The sequence below is a fragment of the Sphaerodactylus townsendi genome, linkage group LG05, assembly GCF_021028975.2.
Source record: "Sphaerodactylus townsendi isolate TG3544 linkage group LG05, MPM_Stown_v2.3, whole genome shotgun sequence".
In the NCBI taxonomy this organism is placed as follows: Eukaryota; Metazoa; Chordata; class Lepidosauria; order Squamata; family Sphaerodactylidae; genus Sphaerodactylus; species Sphaerodactylus townsendi.
Genome location: NC_059429.1, coordinates 126,481,082 through 126,497,759, shown reverse-complemented (window position 1 = coordinate 126,497,759; position 16,678 = coordinate 126,481,082). Strand labels below are relative to the sequence as shown.

At 46.2% G+C, this 16,678-nt stretch overlaps 1 protein-coding gene across 1 annotated transcript in view; it reads left to right on the top strand.

Moving 5' to 3' along the window:
* HRH3 (histamine receptor H3) overlaps positions 1 to 14,937 on the top strand; it is a 33,134-nt gene extending 18,197 nt beyond the window's left edge. The window contains exon 6 of the mRNA XM_048497912.1: positions 14,050 to 14,937. Coding sequence (XP_048353869.1) covers positions 14,050 to 14,937 — 888 coding nt within the window. The remainder of the gene's footprint in view (positions 1 to 14,049) is intronic.
* The last annotated feature ends 1,741 nt before the right edge of the window (positions 14,938 to 16,678 follow it).

The following is a 16,678-nucleotide window of genomic DNA, read 5'->3' as shown; positions in this document are numbered from 1 at the left end:
CTTCCGCACATGCAGAATAATGCACTTTCACCAGAGGTGGGATCCAACCACTTCTCACCACTTCTGAAGAAGTGGTTACTAATTTTTTCTGAGTGCCGAGAAGAGGTTACTAAAGCAACCTCCCTGCCCAATAGGGACTGGAGGCGCGTGTGTGCGGCGGCGCCACTGTTTGAATCCCACCACCATCGGAACCTGTTATGAAAATGTTTGGATCCCACCACTGACTTTCACAATTATTGGCATGTGGATTTTGCTATTATGCACAGTAAAATCCAGCTGCAAAGTGGATCGAAAGTGGATTGAAAGTGCATTATACTGCATGTGTGGGAGGGGCCCTTGGCAGCTAAACAAGATTGGATCTTGGATCAGGGAGCTCAGAACAAGAACAGAGGAAGGCAATAGCAAACCACCTCTGCTTCTCACTTGCCTTGCAAGCCTTTTGCTGGAGTCATCCTTTTATTTATTTGATTTATCATAGTCACCACTCACACAAAGGGCCTCTTGGTGACTTACAACCAGTGGTGGGATCCAAAAATTTTAGTAACAGGTTCCCATGGTGGTGGGATTCAAACTGTGGTGTAGCGCCAATGGGGCTGGGCGGGGCATGACCGGGGCGTGGCCGGGCATTCCAGGGGCGGGGCATTCATGGTAACAACCTGCCTGCCTGCCTGCCTGCCTGCAAGGACACAGCCTCTGCGTCGGTCCTTGGGCGGGAAACGAATGCACGCAGGCGCAGGCTGCCACGCACACTGGTGCACTTCCTGCTAGACTGATTCAAGTTCTGCGCGCTGCTGCTGAGAGGAGGGGCGTAACTAAGTCAAAAATCACGTGGCAAAACCACCAATCAGTAACCCCCTCTCGCCACACACAAATAATTAGTAACCTACTCTCGGGAACCTGTGAGAACCTGCTGGATCCCACCTCTGCTTACAACATTACGATAGTGTAAACAACCATAAAAACAGCTAACAAATATGAAGGCTTAGCAGTAAAATATTCCACTATTAAAATACATAGGTTGTACCATCCCACTAAATAAACACCTCAAATGGTGGTTGCGGGTTTTCCGCGCCGTGTTGCTGTGGTCCGGGAGTTTTGCTCCTAATGTTTCACCCACATCTATGGTTGGCATCTTCAGAGGCACGCCAAGGTAAGATGTGCTTCTCTCGGTGGCACATGTCAAAGTCACAAGGTCCAGAAAACCCACAACAGCCAGTTGATTTTGGTTGTGAAAGCCTTCAGCAATACATAAAAAAGGTAAAGTTTCCCCTTCAGCCGTGTTCGACCCTGGGGTACCACTGCAAGGTACCCCTCTTTGTGGGGTAGTTTGCCATTGCTTTCCCCACCTATTCTTTACCCCCTAGCTTTGAGCTAGGTACTCATTTACTGACCAAGAAATGGAAGGATGGCTGAGTTGACCATGAGCCAGCTGCCAGGATATCTGACCCACTGGGGGCTCGAACTCCTGACCGTGCAAATGGCAGCGCAAGCACTTAACCACTACGCCATGCAGCTCCTGCAGCAATGCATAAGTCACTCCAAACTTGTAGATTGTATCCCAAAGGGCAACCTAAAGAACGTCTGGTGGAAATTATGTCTGTTGCAAGTTGACAGCACATATGTACACACATACCATGCTGTAACCACCGGTGCCTAAAGAAGCCAAGTATTCTGGAAAGTTAGCTCACATCCCTGTCGGTGAAGGATCAGTGATGGGGCACCTGAGAAGCAAATAAGGCAGAGGTGTTTGCAAATCATTCCCAAGACGGCGTGAGCAGAGCAAGTGGGTTGAGAATAATCAGAAAGAACAGGAAGTGAAGTCAGGAGTAGCTAAGGCTGCTGGCAAGTAGACAGTCCAATGGTAGAGTCAAGGGGAGGCCAGGGCTCATTCCGCACATGCAGAATAATGCACTTTCAAACTGCTTTCAGTGCTCTTTGAAGCTGTGCGGAATAGCAAAATCCACTTGCAATGAGTTTTGAAAGTGGTTTGAAAACGCATCATTTTGCGTGTGCGGAAGGGGCCCAGGTCAGGAGCCGGATACTCTGTTAAAGGACCTGGAAATGTGGACTGGAAATCAGGGTGTTCAGTTTGAGTCCAGGTGATCACGACTGCGTGTTTTATTTTACTTGGTTGTAAAATTTGGTCTCTTCAGACTTTCCCCCCCCATATAGTATTGATTGATAGGTTAGGATGGAAACAAAGTTATTGTGGAAAAGGGAGGAAGATTGAGGCCCTGTGGAGAATCTCTGAGAGAGAATTACTTCCCCTCCCCAAGGCTGACTTCAATCGGGGAACCTTTGCAAACCGGCCGCTTGATTTCAAACTTTTCTCTACAATATGACAAGAAAGTAAGCCTAAAACGCATGAAGGCTGGCATTATTATGAAACAGGAAATCCTGGGTTTTGTTCAAGAAACCAGTTTTTATTCTTTTTTTCTACAGCAAAAAAAAATAAACAAACCCTTGTTGAGAATATATCATTGATACCTGTGAAAATTAAAACCACCGCCTTTTGATAGATCTTATTTATTTTTCCTCACCAACCACCATTATCACTCCAAAGACTTGTGAATTGTATCTTGTTATTTTCCTGTCCCACACTTGAGATGGTGAGGAATCCTTCAAAAATTCTTAATAGAAGTAAGAATATAGCACTAGAGAGCCTTGGTGAAATGAAAATCAAAACTGTTTTATTTTTCTCTTTGGGGAAAATGGTAAAGTCAGGTTGTCAGGGAAGTTTTAGGAAATAAACCTTGCAGGTTAAACAACAGGAAGGAGGAAACGTAGGATATTTATAAACTACTAGCGGGCCCAGCCACGCGTTGCTGTGGCAATTGTCCTTCTCATCACAGTCTGCAACCCACACAGATGTCCATGCAGGTCCAATGATTCCCAGCATAGCCTTTTGGGGTGGTCAAATGGAATCCCTCTTTCCCTTTTCAATGCACATTGTTATATGGTGCTGTCTTTTTTTTAGTATAAGGTAACCCTTCCCATTCCACAACGGAACTGTCCAGAGTGCGAATCCCGCTGTCCATGAGGGTGGTTGACACACACAGTCCTGGCTTGGGTAAGGCAGAACTGGGGCAAGGAGGCTATCCCAGTCAGGCAGCAGAGGCAGGGTGGTGACGCACTCAGATCGAGGCCAGCTCCCTGGGTTCTTAAAGGGCCATGTGCAAAAGAAGCGGAGCCGGTAGTGTTGGTTTGCCCCCACCCGCCGGATTTTCTTAGAAGAAAAAGGCAAACTCCAGCTTGCTTTTAGTAAAAGAGAGCTGTGGTGAATATAGGTGAGGAAGTGGGTAAGTGGTGGTTGGATGTGAGGGAGGGCAGAGTGAGGTGTGTGAAAATGAGCTGGATGTGTATTGTGTGGTAGCAGTGGGTGAGCCACAGAGAGTGAAAGTTACCTGCATATGAAGGGGGGGGGACCCCACCTGACATCTCACACGGCAAAGTGTGCATGTGTTTCACTGCCACTCGTATTACCTAACATTATTACCTATTTACTGTTTTCACTGCTCATCTCTGGCCATCCGAGCGAACATTGTAAGGGCATCCCAAGCCCTCAGGCCACAGATAGATAGATATATAACATATAGATAGATAGATAGATAGATAGATAGATAGAGAGAGAGAGAGAGAGAGAGAGAGAGAGAGGGAGGGAGGGAGGGAGGGAGGGAGGTATTTTGTACTCAGTATGTAAGTGATATATTTCACAAACAGGTGTTGATACGTCTGAGTTTGAACGAGACAGGCCCTTTGTGGGTGCACTACTTACCCAGGCCCTGCTTGCTTTCCAGTGGGGTTTTCCTGAGCATTTTTGTTTACACCTGGGATTTTTCTGCTATGAAGTGTCCTTAGGTGAGCCAATCTGCCATTTCGTCCATCTCCTGCTTCCTCATTCCCTCCTTGCAACCTGGGGGGTGGGGAGGGGTTGCTTGCCAACTTTTTTTGGCAGCACCTGTGTTCTACCATTAATTTACTAGACCATTTAAGATTTATGGGGCGGGGGCACTGTCTTGTTCTTCCCCACTCTCAAGTTGGCAGGCAGTTTGGGAAGCAGTTAAGTTCCACAAACACTTGTTGTTTCTTGCCTGCCCAATCCCATTTCCCCCCACTTGAAAGGATTGGAGCCCAACCAAAGGAGGAAAATGAGATGCTGAAGTTTCTGGATTTTGGTCATCTCTGGATTGCCTTGCTCTGCCTGGCTTGGGGTCATGCCTGGGCTCAGGGCAGCAGGTCTTTTCTTTAGGACAGAACTAAGGAGACCACATGTCCATAAATGGCCCTTGGCAATCACTACTTAGTTGAACAGTCATAAGCTTCTTGAAACAATATTTCTAAAGTTAGTGGAATCAGGAACAAACCACATAGTTTGCCAGTTTTCTTCCTTAAAACTGCATAGGGATCACTCTCCTTTCTTTGGAGCTACTAAGGAAAGGACACTCAATGCATTTCCCTCACACAGGATCTTTCTTGATTGTCCACACTTGTGTTCCTGCTAGCCTCTAATTCTCAGCTTCTAACTCCGTTTATCCAACTGTCATTTCTCAGCTACCAACTCTCAATTCCCTACCACAGATTTCTCTGTTTTCCTTTTCTTTTCAAACCTCCTATCAGCCAAGGTTCCATGACAGGGACAACTCGTCAGTATTCATCTGTCTGTCACACCACCTCCCAAAAGGAAGGAGAATGAGAGAAAAGCTTGCATGAAACTTTTAACAGCAGTTCAAAGTCATGGCACAAAGAAAGATAAGCAAAGGTTTGAAATAGCAAATATGATGTTTTAATGGATTATTGTGCACATGTTAAAAATGCAATTATCTCCCCAGGAGATATACAGAGATATTTAAAGCCACACAGAAATGGGAGCAATTTACCAGGGAAAGATCTATTATCTAATCAGATATGTGGCTTGCACTAGGTTTTATTCATTTATATTGCATCTGTACCCTACTCTTTCCCCCAAGGACTTTGTTTTTTTTAAAAGCCTCCGAAGAACACCTACTGAGTTTTATTAGAACTTTGTGAGACCAGGCAGGGTGAGAATATTGACCTACCAAAGAGCATTCTACACAGTGAGGCTTCAAGTCTGGATTTCCTGCATTTAAGCCTGACAGAAATCACTTGTCTCCTGCTCAGACAAGAGTCACTTCATGAATGCTGCTGAGAAAACATAGACTTTCCTCTCAAATCAGACTTTAAGGGTCTGATTCAGCAAAGGGAATCTTCCCATGTGTTCATGTGTTAAAAGACCTCTGACTGTGCTGAGTTTCTCTCCTTATCAGCCAGCCAATGTTCTTTAACCATGAGTTTAAACACCCCCATACAATTATACCAACATGCCATTTGCTAACAGGATCATCTATAGGACCCAGCATGGTGTAGTGGTTAAGAGCTGGTGGGTTCTAACCTGGAGACATGGGTTTGATTCCCCACTCCTCCACCTGAGAGGCAGAGGCTGATCTGGTGAACCAGGTGTGTTTCCGCACTCCTGCATTCCTGCTGGGAGACCTTGGGCTAATTACAGTTCTTCGGAACTCTCTCAGCCCCACCTATTTCACAAGGTGTCTGTGAGGAGAGGAAGGGAAAGGAGCTTGTAAGACTCCTTGAGTCTCCTTATAGAAGAGAAAGGTGGGGCATAAATCCAAATTCTTCTTCTTCTTCTTCTTCTTCTTCTTCTTCTTCTTCTTCTTCTTCTTCTTCTTCTTCTTCTTCTTCTTCTTCTTCTTCTTCTTCTTCTTCTTCTTCTTCTTCTTCTTCTTCTTCTTCTTCTTCTTCTTCTTTACCTTGCCATAGAGCAGGGGTAGGGAACCTGCGGCTCTCCAGATGTTCAGGAACTACAATTCCCATCAGCCCCTACCAGCATGGCCAATTGGCCATGCTGGTAGGGGCTGATGGGAATTGTAGTTCCTGAACATCTGGAGAGCCGCAGGTTCCCTACCCCTGCCATAGAGTAAGCACCATATTCCTTTTCTAAAGGAAGTGTGTCTGCATATAGTTGGATTTAGATGAAGAGAGGCCCTAGGCTACTCCACTTGTGAGCCCCTCCCCTTGGAAATCCCCCACCCTCATGACTAGAGGAAGACGGAAGAGTGTTTTAAAGCTGAGTAAAACCGAGGATGATTATGGGTGTTTAAAATCCCACAATTCACGATTCCTGCTCTAAAGGATGGGCATAAGATGATATTGTTAAATATTGTGGTGATTGAAAAAAATGCATAAATATTCAAATTTACACTTTGCAAAATTTTAGCCATAACTGAACTTTGTAAGCATCTGTGGAATAAGCAGGATTTTTAAGGAAAATTAAATTGTAAGTTTACTGTTATATCCTTTTTTAAAAAAACCTTGAGTTTACAAATTTCATTGCTTGGGAAGTGTTAATAAGGTGATCACGATTACCTGACAATGATAGTGTGACACGTTTAGATTCAACTTTATGTAGTAATTAAACAATTAAACAATTGGTTTTAAAATAAATATTAAAAAATAAAGAAACTACAATCATCCAATACTCTTAAGACTAAAAAGTATTTTTCTAGCCTTCCTCAAAGCAAAATCAGCCAAAAGTTCATCAAAATTTGCTTGTCTAAGTTTGTCACTTTCAATACACAGAAGGCTCAGTGCGGACAACCTCTCTTGAGACATTGTGGCCCTTAATTTATTCTTACATTTTTTTGAAGTTTGAAAAAGATCTCTCTCCCAAGCAGTTAGTGACCATTAAGCTGAAGCCCATTCCACTTTTAAAAAGTGTTTGGGAGGAGTTAGCACAAAATGCTGCTAGCCCATTTTAGTGGCCAGAACCCGAGTTTAATTAAAATTGCTAATTTTGCAACGTTTTCCCTTAAACCCGGGTTTCAGTCGCTTCCTGCTTGCCTGTGCAAACTACAGCAAGCAGGAAGCGTTCACTGCCTGCCCCCCTTGCCTCCACCATTATGGTGGATTCCACAGGCAGCCGCCATTAGAGGGGATACTCTAACAGACGGCTGCCATGACATGCAGATATTCAAAATATTATGGGATGGGTACACTATATAAGTACAGTCAATACACTTTTACACCCAAACAGGCTAATTCACTTGTCCCAAGAAGACAATGATTATTTTAAAAATCTTTATAATATAATGTACATACAAAAAATGCTTCTCTAATCGTTCACCAAAAGAAATAATTCAAACCTACAATTGACTACAATGTTTGCAATGCAGAGACAACTTTTTAAGTTGTTTAAACAAGAAATCAATACAACTTCCTCGTCAACATCAACCATATTCTGGCTTGGGCAATCTTTTTTTTAATTATTAAAACAATAAAACTTGACAACATGCACATTTGTCAGTCATCAAAACATTAGTTGGGAGAGTAAAAATCAGAACTGTTAGTTCAAATGTCTTTGAGAGCATTGTAACTGAGCTACAAGTATTGGGCCTACTGAAGGATTTCCGAGACCAAACCTACCAGAGTTTGGTTAGCCAAAGCCAAAAAATGATTAATGTTTTGATGGCTGACAAATGTGCATGTTGTCAAGTTTTATTGTTTTAATAATAAAAAAAAGATAACAAGATATAACCTGTTGCGGGCGGGAACTTTGCATGGTTCCTGCCCCCGTATCAGGTCCGCCCCGGTTTTTCTGCCCCAACCCAGGGTTAACAACAATTGCATTATCAGTGATTCTTTTTTAAAAAGCCAGGTGGGAGCTGTCATTGAGTGAACGGCCCCCCGTGGGCGTTACTCGGTCGCGCCTAATTTGTTTTGCTTTCCCTGCATCTCTCCTGCGTGGCCACGGACGTCCAGAGACCTCTGTGTAACTCTGGGGGTTGTCCGTGGCTGGCTGCATTGCTACACAGCCGGGAGAGTCAGGTACAGTAACAGTCGACGCACCTCTGTGCAAAGGCACGTCGGCCAGCCACGTTGGTTCCAGATTATGTATCCCAGTTTGCACCCGTGTGTCTTGACCCGTGCGAAAAGGGCCTCAGTTCCCCAAACGGGCCTTGGCCCATTTGGATCGAGCTCTTGTTTTAATCCCCTGAATGCACTGATGTACAGCTTCCACCCTTGATAAAAAAAAAACACCACATCCTGAAACCTTTATTATCTTGGATTAACCCTCCCAGTTCTTGGACTTTTCTTTTTCTTACTGCCCTCGGGGATGCAGTGCCCAGAGAGAGCTTAGAAATGTTCAACATTAGAAAGTAGTTTTTACACTCACGTTTGAGATGATGGATATTATTATGTCTGAACATTATTAGGTCTGAATTCTGAATTAGCATATTCTGGGGTTTACTCTGCATGCGCATCGCTTACCAGTGAATCCTGGGAACTTCCCAGGTGCAGTAAACAAAGGATTCTACTGGCCCAGCACGCATTCATTCAGGTGAAATAATTGCACCGCAAAAGTCAAACAATGAAATTACTTCATGGTGAATTTGCTACATGCAATAATTGCAGAAGGATCAGGTATAAAATTGCACTGTTTGATGCCCTGTGATTAAACAAAATTCTACCATAGTAAGTCCACTATTGTCAGCTAGATTCAAGTCCAGTAGCACCTATTTTCTATTTTTCCATTTTATTAAATTTTTATACTACTCCTCCCCTCTCGCGCTTAGAGACACCAACAAGGTTTTGGGGGAATGAGTTTTTAGGAGTCAAAACTCCCCTTGTCACGTACCATATCTGACAAAGGGAGTTTTGACTGACAGCCCCAAAATCTTGTTTTTCTCTAAAGTGGTACTGGACTTCAATCTAATTGTTTTACTGCAGACCGTCCTCTGAAACGATCTATTGTCATAAGAACATAAGAACAAGCCAGCTGGATCAGACCAGAGTCCATCTAGTCCAGCTCTCTGCTACTCGCAGTGGCCCACCAGGTGCCTTTGGGAGCTCACATGCAGGATGTGAAAGCAATGGCCTGCTGCTGCTGCTGCTGCTGCTGCCGAGGACCTGGTCTGCTAAGGCATTTGCAATCTCAGATCAAAGAGGATCAAGACTGTCAGCTTTTTACATTTTATACATGCAAGAGACAGCTGTGGCCAATGCTTTCCCTGGGCAGCATCACTAAGAGATCCAGGTGAGCGTCGTCCTCTTGGAATGCTTCCCCATGAAAATAAAAACTGTGGCATGTATCCTGCCAGCAGTTTCTCCCCCCTAAGGAGACTTATGGGAACTAAAGTGGCAGGATACATGCCTCCTTGCATGGAGAGAAATAGCAGGCCAGGAAAATACATAAGCTGAACCCTCCTTCCTGACAGGGTAGCTTTCCAAATGCAGAGATTTTCAATTTTTGTTGGGGGAATATTTAAACGTGCCCTACTCACCTGCAGCCCACAAAACACTATGCCACATGGATTTGCTGAATGTAAATAGATCCAACGAAGGCACCAATAAAGGGGGAAAGCAGAGTGGTTGCTCCAGTTGCCAATTGGCCTGGAGAAAAAAAATCCTGTTCCTTTGTTGGAGGTAGAAAATGCCATCAAGTCACAGCTGACTTAGGCCCCTTCCGCACATGCAGAATAATGCACTTTCAATCCACTTTCACAATTGTTTGCAAGTGGATTTTGCTATTCCGCACAGTGAAATACAGCTGCTAAGTGCACTGAAAGTGGATTGAAAGTGCATTATTCTGCATGTGTGGAAGGGACCTTAGAAGAAGAGTTTGGATTTATATTTCCCCTTTCTCTCCTGTGAGGAGACTCAAAGGGGCTTTACAATCTCCTTTCCCTGTGAGGTGGGTGGCGCTGAGAGAGTCCTGAAAATCTGTGACTAGTGCAAGGTCACCCAGCTGGCATGTGTTGCACAAGCTAATTTGGTTCACCAGACGAGTCTCTGCCACTCAGGTGGAGGAGTAGGGAATCAAACCCAGTTCTCCAGATTAGAGTGTACCTCTGCAGGGTTTTCAAGGCAAGAAATTCCCAGAGGGCCTATGCCAGTGGTGGCGAACCTTTGGCACTCCAGATGTTATGGACCACAATTCCCATCAGCCCCTTCCAGCGTGGCCAATTGGCCATGCTAGAAGGGGCTGATGGGAAGTAATAGTCCACTCTTTATCCTGGAAGTGCCAAAGGTCCTCCTGGAAACTCTAAATGCCTCTATGAAGTCTGTTTCTTTAACAGAGGTTTAATATGTGGGAATGAGCAGTTGAAACTTTCCACGGCGTGGAGGAAAATAACATCCTATCAAACCCTGTCGAAGGAATAAAACATTTGGGTGCTGTGTGGTTTCCGGGCTGTATGGCCATGTTCTAGCAGCATTCTCTCCTGATGTTTCGCCTGCATCTGTTTCGCCTGCATCTGTGGCTGGATAATAGGAAAGAAAAGCAAGTGGAGTATATATACCTGTTGGAGTGTCCAGGGTGGGTGGAGAAACATAGTCTGTGAGTAACAAAGAAGACAACCAGGTCAATAGGTGAGGGCATCTGAATAGAAGTATGAGTAACAATGACATCATTGTTACTCCCATGCTATAGACTTCATTGTTACTCATACTTCTATTCAGATGCCCTCACCTATTGACCTGGTTGTCTTCTTTGTTACTCACAGACAATGTTTCTTCACCCACCCTGGACACTCCAACAGGTATATATTCTCCACTTGCTTTCCCAACATCAGATCCTCTGAAGATGCCAGCCACAGATGCAGGCGAAACGTCAGGAGAGAATCCTGCTAGAACACGGCCATACAGCCCGGAAACCACACAGCACCCAAGTGATTCCGGCCATGAAAGCCTTCGACAATACATTGAATAAAACATTTTCTTGCGGGCCAGTTGGCAGCCCTAGAAACTGCCCCTTCCAAAATGATGCTTCAAGGACCAAGGCAGGCTCTCTAGAGCTCCTTTAATATTCCGTATTTATCCCTGTACATTTCAGTATAGGAACGAATGAGCTAATCGAGAGAGCAGCCAAAAATGGTGTGCTGTAGATGCAGAGGAGGCTAAAAGCCTTTTTTTTTTTTTGCGTTGATGATATAATTAATATTGCTTTTATGCAAATGCATCATGGGGATAATCTGAGTACAAAGCGCAGGTGTCCTTGGAGGAGATTCCACGCTTCTGAATGTTTAGCTTTTCTGCAATGCAAAATACAAATGTCTCTATGTATTTTCAAAGGCTTTCACGGCCGGAATCACTTGGGTGCTGTGTGGTTTCTGGGCTGTATGGCCGTGTTCTAGCAGCATTCTCTCCTGACGTTTCGCCTGCATCTGTGGCTGGCATCTTGAGAGGATCTGATGGTAGGAACGGAAAGCAAGTGGAGTATATATATTTTGTGAGGCCAAAAGGTGAGGCCATCTGACTAGAGTAGCCTGGCATGTGAGTCACAGAGAAGTCTGTAGCATGGGAGTAACAATGAAGATAGCAAGGTCAACAGGTGAATGGATCTGAATAGAAGTATCCTGGTCTTTGTTCCCGTTGATTGCTATTCAGATCCATTCACCTATTGACCTTGCTATCTTCATTATTACTCCCATGCTACAGACTTCTCTGTGACTCACATGCCAGGCTACTCTATTCAGATGGCCTCACCTTTCGGCCTCACAGTATATATACTCCACTTGCTTTCCGTTCCTACCATCAGATCCTCTCAAGATGCCAGCCAGAGATGCAGGCGAAACGTCAGGAGAGAATGCTGCTAGAACACAGCCATACAGCCTGGAAACCACACAGCACCCAAACAAATGTCTCTGCTGATAAGCCTCTTGCTTCGCTACCCCTATAGGCTAGACCCGTGGTGGCGAACCTTTGGCACTCCAGATGTTATGGAATACAATTCCCATCAGCCCCTGCCAGCATACCCAATTGGCCATGCTGGCAGGGGCTGATGGGAATTGTAGTCCATAACATCTGGAGTGCCAAAGGTTCGCCACCACTGGGCTAGACTCATTTGTTGTTCAAGATTCCAACAGGTGCTACAATTGGGCATATGAGAGCCAGGGTGGTGTAGTGGTTTGAATGTCTTACTAGGATCAGGAAGTCCCAGGTTCGAATCCCCACAGAGGTGGTTTGCCATTGCCTGCCTCTTCATCATGACCGGCCCTCCTTGGAGGTCTCCCATCCAAGTCCCAGCCAGAGCTGACCCTGCTTAGCTTCTGAGGTCTGACGAGATCAAGCTAGCCTGGGCCATCCAGGTCAGAGTGTGGGATAACTAGTGAGGGGCAGGGCCGGAGCAAGGGGGAACTGTGCCCGGGGCACGCATGCGCCCTGCGCCCCTGCCACACCCCACCCTGCCCCAGAACGCCCCTGCCATGCCCCCTGCGCATGCCTGGTGTGTTGTCCCCCCCCTTGTAACCTTGGCGCTATGCCACTGGTGAGGGACCAATGAAATTTGTGTGGCAAGAGAACATCTAACACAGGAGGGCTCCAGTAATTCTATTCTATTTCTCCGATTTCGGAGTCCCCCTGTCATCTAGGGGACCCACTTTTTGTTCTGCTTCCCCCTCCTTGGGAGGGTTTAATCGGGGTTATTGCTGATGCTATTTTTACTGAATTTACCGCTGTGTTTTAAATTCTTACATTTAAATCTAATGGGGTTTTTGTTTGTCTATATTGTATGTAGAATTTGTGTTGTGCACCGCCCAGAGCTCTCCGGGGGTTGGGCGGTATAAAAATCCCATAAATAAACAAATAAATAGACAGACAGACAGACAGACAGACAGACAGACAGACAGACAGACAGACAGACAGACAGACAGACAGACAGACAGACAGACAGACAGACAGACAGACAGACAGACAGACAGACAGATAGATAGATAGATAGATAGATAGATAGATAGATAGATAGATAGATAGATAGATAGATAGATAGATAGGATACTTGGCTTAAAAATCTCAGTTTCCTTTCAGAGTTTTTATATCTTCATATTTTTGTTGGCTATCAGGCCATCCATGGTGGCCCAACTGGCATCAACCCGAGCCCAGGTCTTTTCCTTTGTGGCTTCTGATCTTTGGAACAGGCTCCTGAAGAGGTGAGGGCAGACCCCCCCTCCGAGTTCTTGAGGAGGTGCCACAATGCCTGTTTGTCTACCAGGGCTTTTTAATGTGTTTGAATGGCAGGCATCTCTTCAGAGGAGGTAGAAAGAGATTTGAGGTTTCCTGGTTTTTTTCCTGGTTTGAACTGGAAATATTTTTAATTATTATTGCAAGCCACTTTGAACCACAAGGAAAGCCAAGATGTAAACATTTTAATACATAGTGACCATAGCTAGGGTTGCCAGCTTCCAGGCGAGGCCTGGAGATCTCCCAGAATTCCAACTGATCTCCATACTACAAAAATCAGTTCTCCTGGAGAAAAGGCTCAAGAAAGGACTTGGCATTATACCCCTCCCATCTCCCCTCCCTAATCCGGAGAACCAAGTTTGATTCCCCACTCCACCTGAGTGACAGAGACTTATCTGGTGAACCAGATGTGTTTCCACACTCCTACATTCCTGCTGGGTGACCTTGGACCAGTCACAGTTCTTTGGAACTCCCTCAGCCCCACCTATCTCACAAGGTGTCTGTTGCAGGAAAAGGAAGGGAAAGGAGCTTGTAAGCAGAGGTGTAGGGGGGAGAAATGGCACCCGGGGAAAAACCTGCTCTGCCGGCTGAAGAATCAGCCTAGTGGGGCCTGGCCGGGTTGGGCCGAGGGGTGGGGTGGGGGGTGATTTTCCACCTCCACGTGATCAGCTGGCATGTGTCTGGGGACATGCGACCCCACATGTCCCCATGAGCACTCCGCTTCTGCTTGTAAGCCAGCTTGTGTCTTCTTACAGGAGAGGAAGGTGGGATATAAATCCAAACTACTCCTCCCCCTCCTCCTCCTCCTCCCCCCCCCCCCTCCTCCTCCTCCTCCTCCTCCTCCTCCTCCTCCTCCTCCTCCTCCTCCTCCTCCTCCTTCTTCTTCTTCTTCTTCTTCTTCTTCTTCTTCTTCTTCTTCTTCTTCTTCTTCTTCTTCTTCTTCTTCTTCTTCTTCTTCTTCTTCTTCTTCTGGAATTTCCCAAACCAGAGTTGGCAGTTCTAGCCCATCACTGATTGAAGTATTTCTTTAAGTATTTCTTTCCCCTTCCGTTGCAGGTCTCCTACAGAGCTCAACAGGGGGACACCAAGCAAGCCATGTTCAAGATGGCGATGGTGTGGTTTTTGGCCTTCCTACTCTACGGACCCGCCATTATCAGCTGGGAATACGTATCTGGTGGAAGCATCATCCCCGATGGGGAATGCTATGCGGAGTTTTTCTACAACTGGTATTTCCTCATGACGGCCTCCACCATTGAGTTCTTCACCCCTTTCCTCAGCGTGATGTTTTTCAACCTGAGCATCTACCTGAACATCCACAAACGCACCAAAATCCGCCTGGAGGTGCTCCACGAAAACCAGAGCCAGAACTTCATGGAGGAGATGGAAATGAGCCCGGAAGCAAAGCTGTCCCTGAAATGCTGTAAATGGGAACCGAGAAACCCGGCACAAACTTTGGACGTGCCGAAATTGGACCTACAAAAGGAGAACGGCCATGAGGACCCGCAAGAGAAACACTCCCGGACGTCTAGCACCGAGAGTTCTGGGCAACACGGCAACAAACTTAAACCCTCTTCCAAAAGGAGCTATAAGCATTCCGCCTCCACTCTCTCCTTGGAGAAACGGATGAAGGTGGTCTCCCAGAACATGACGCAACGTTTCAGGCTGACCCGGGACAAGAAAGTAGCCAAATCGCTTGCGGTTATTGTGGGCATTTTTGGCCTCTGCTGGGCACCGTACACGCTGCTTATGATCATCCGGGCGGCCTGCCACGGCCACTGCATCCCCGAATTCTGGTACGAGACTTCCTTCTGGCTCTTGTGGATCAACTCTGCCATCAACCCGATCCTGTATCCCCTGTGTCACCATAGCTTCAGGAGAGCTTTCGTGAAACTCCTGTGCCCTAAGAAACAGCCCCACAGTTCTTTCCAAAAATGCTGGAAATAACTTGAAACGATCCAGGTTGTTGGCCAGAAAGGACAGCTCCTGGGGGGTTTGAAATAGAGCGTTGGAGATTGTTCAAGAGGCCCAGGTGTTTATAGAGGGATGCTGGTGAGAGACGTAGCTGCACGGATCAAAGGGTGCCAGGCAGGCATGCTGTTTTCAAGCTGTGATCTCCACATTTGTACACATAAAGAATGTCCTGCTATGGCAACGGAATGGATATTGACGCTTAGCACGGGCGGGGAGATGGGAACGGAAGGAAGAGAATCTCTGATTGATGAAATAACTCGCCCAAATGTTGCTGGGAGGTCATTTGTAGCCCTGACGCTTGAGATTCGTTAGCTAGAGATAGAACCAGCAACGTTCTAGATGCTGCGTATGTGATCCAGCAGTGAGACATGCCTCTTTAAAACCTTCCACGATGCCCACCAGGGGTAGGGATTTTCCCACCCGTGACCAGTGGTTCCCATTGCCAATCAGCTGGTCGGAGAGGTCACTTGCTGCTGGTAGGGGAAGGCCTAAGGCTGCTGACACACTATGAATTTTTGCCTAGAAACCGGAGTGCCTGGCGTTTCTGGCAACGGATTGTTGTCACTTCCTGTGCATGCCAGAACTGACGTTGCTGTATCACCGGTGATGGTTGATGCACTGTTGGCCTCGATCTCCCACTGCTTAGGGCAGTGATGGCGAACCTTTTTGAGACTGAGTGCCCAAACTGCAACCCAAAACCCACTTATTTATCTCAAAGTGCCAACCCGGCAATTCAACCTGAATACTGAGGTTTTAGTTTAGAAAAAACGGTTGGCTCAGAGGCGTAAGCTTGGTGGCAGTCAGTGGCTTTGCTTTGAAGCAACCGTGCAACTCTTCCAACGGGTGAATCACGACCCTAGGAGGGTTTACTCAGAAGCAAGCCCCATTGCCAGCAACCAAGCTTACTCCCAGGTAAAGGATTGCGCTTTAGTTCTGTGCATGAAAATCAGTGAGGTTTAACAGTGCTTAACAGGGTTACCTATACTGCTTCCCCAAAACTAGGTCTTAGGTTTAATGCTAATAATCGAGCCCAACAGCCCAGGCCAGCCTAGATGTGTGTGTGGGGGGGGGGGGGCTGACTCTGTGCGTGCCCACAGAGAGGGCTCTGAGTGCCACCTCTGGCACCCGTGCCTTAGGTTCGCCATCACTGGCTTAGGGTAAATCCTCCCCATCTCATCCCATTGCTAGGAGGAGAACTGGAGGGAGGGGAGATTGGGTGGACGTAATGTAGGAAGTAAAGACTGAAATATGACGGCAAGGTTGAATCCAGTGAAGTCCGACAAGGTTTCCAAGATGTTAGCTTTCAAGAGTTTTCATCCTGCCTCCCTTCTTTGCAACTTCCTTCCCCCCTTCTGACTGGGGCCTTTTCTGCCTTCTCGCATTCCTTGCCATGAGTCAGTGGAGACTTGATGGCGCTCAACACTCACACACAAGTTCCTGTTTCCTCAGATACATGTGCTTCCTGTTCCGTGTGTGTTTTGCTCCCTCTAGTGGTTGATTCCATCTGACACAGATTTATGTCTGATATAAAAACATGCTGCTGAAATATGCAGGGAGATATGTGGGACATAAACCTGTATGAGACTGAATCGACCACAAAAGGTAGCAAAACAAGCACAGAACTGGGCGGGGTGTGTGTGTGTGTGTGTGTGTGTGTGTGTGTGTGTGTGTGTGTGTGTGTGTGTGTGAGAAGAAACAGACACTTATAAGTGAG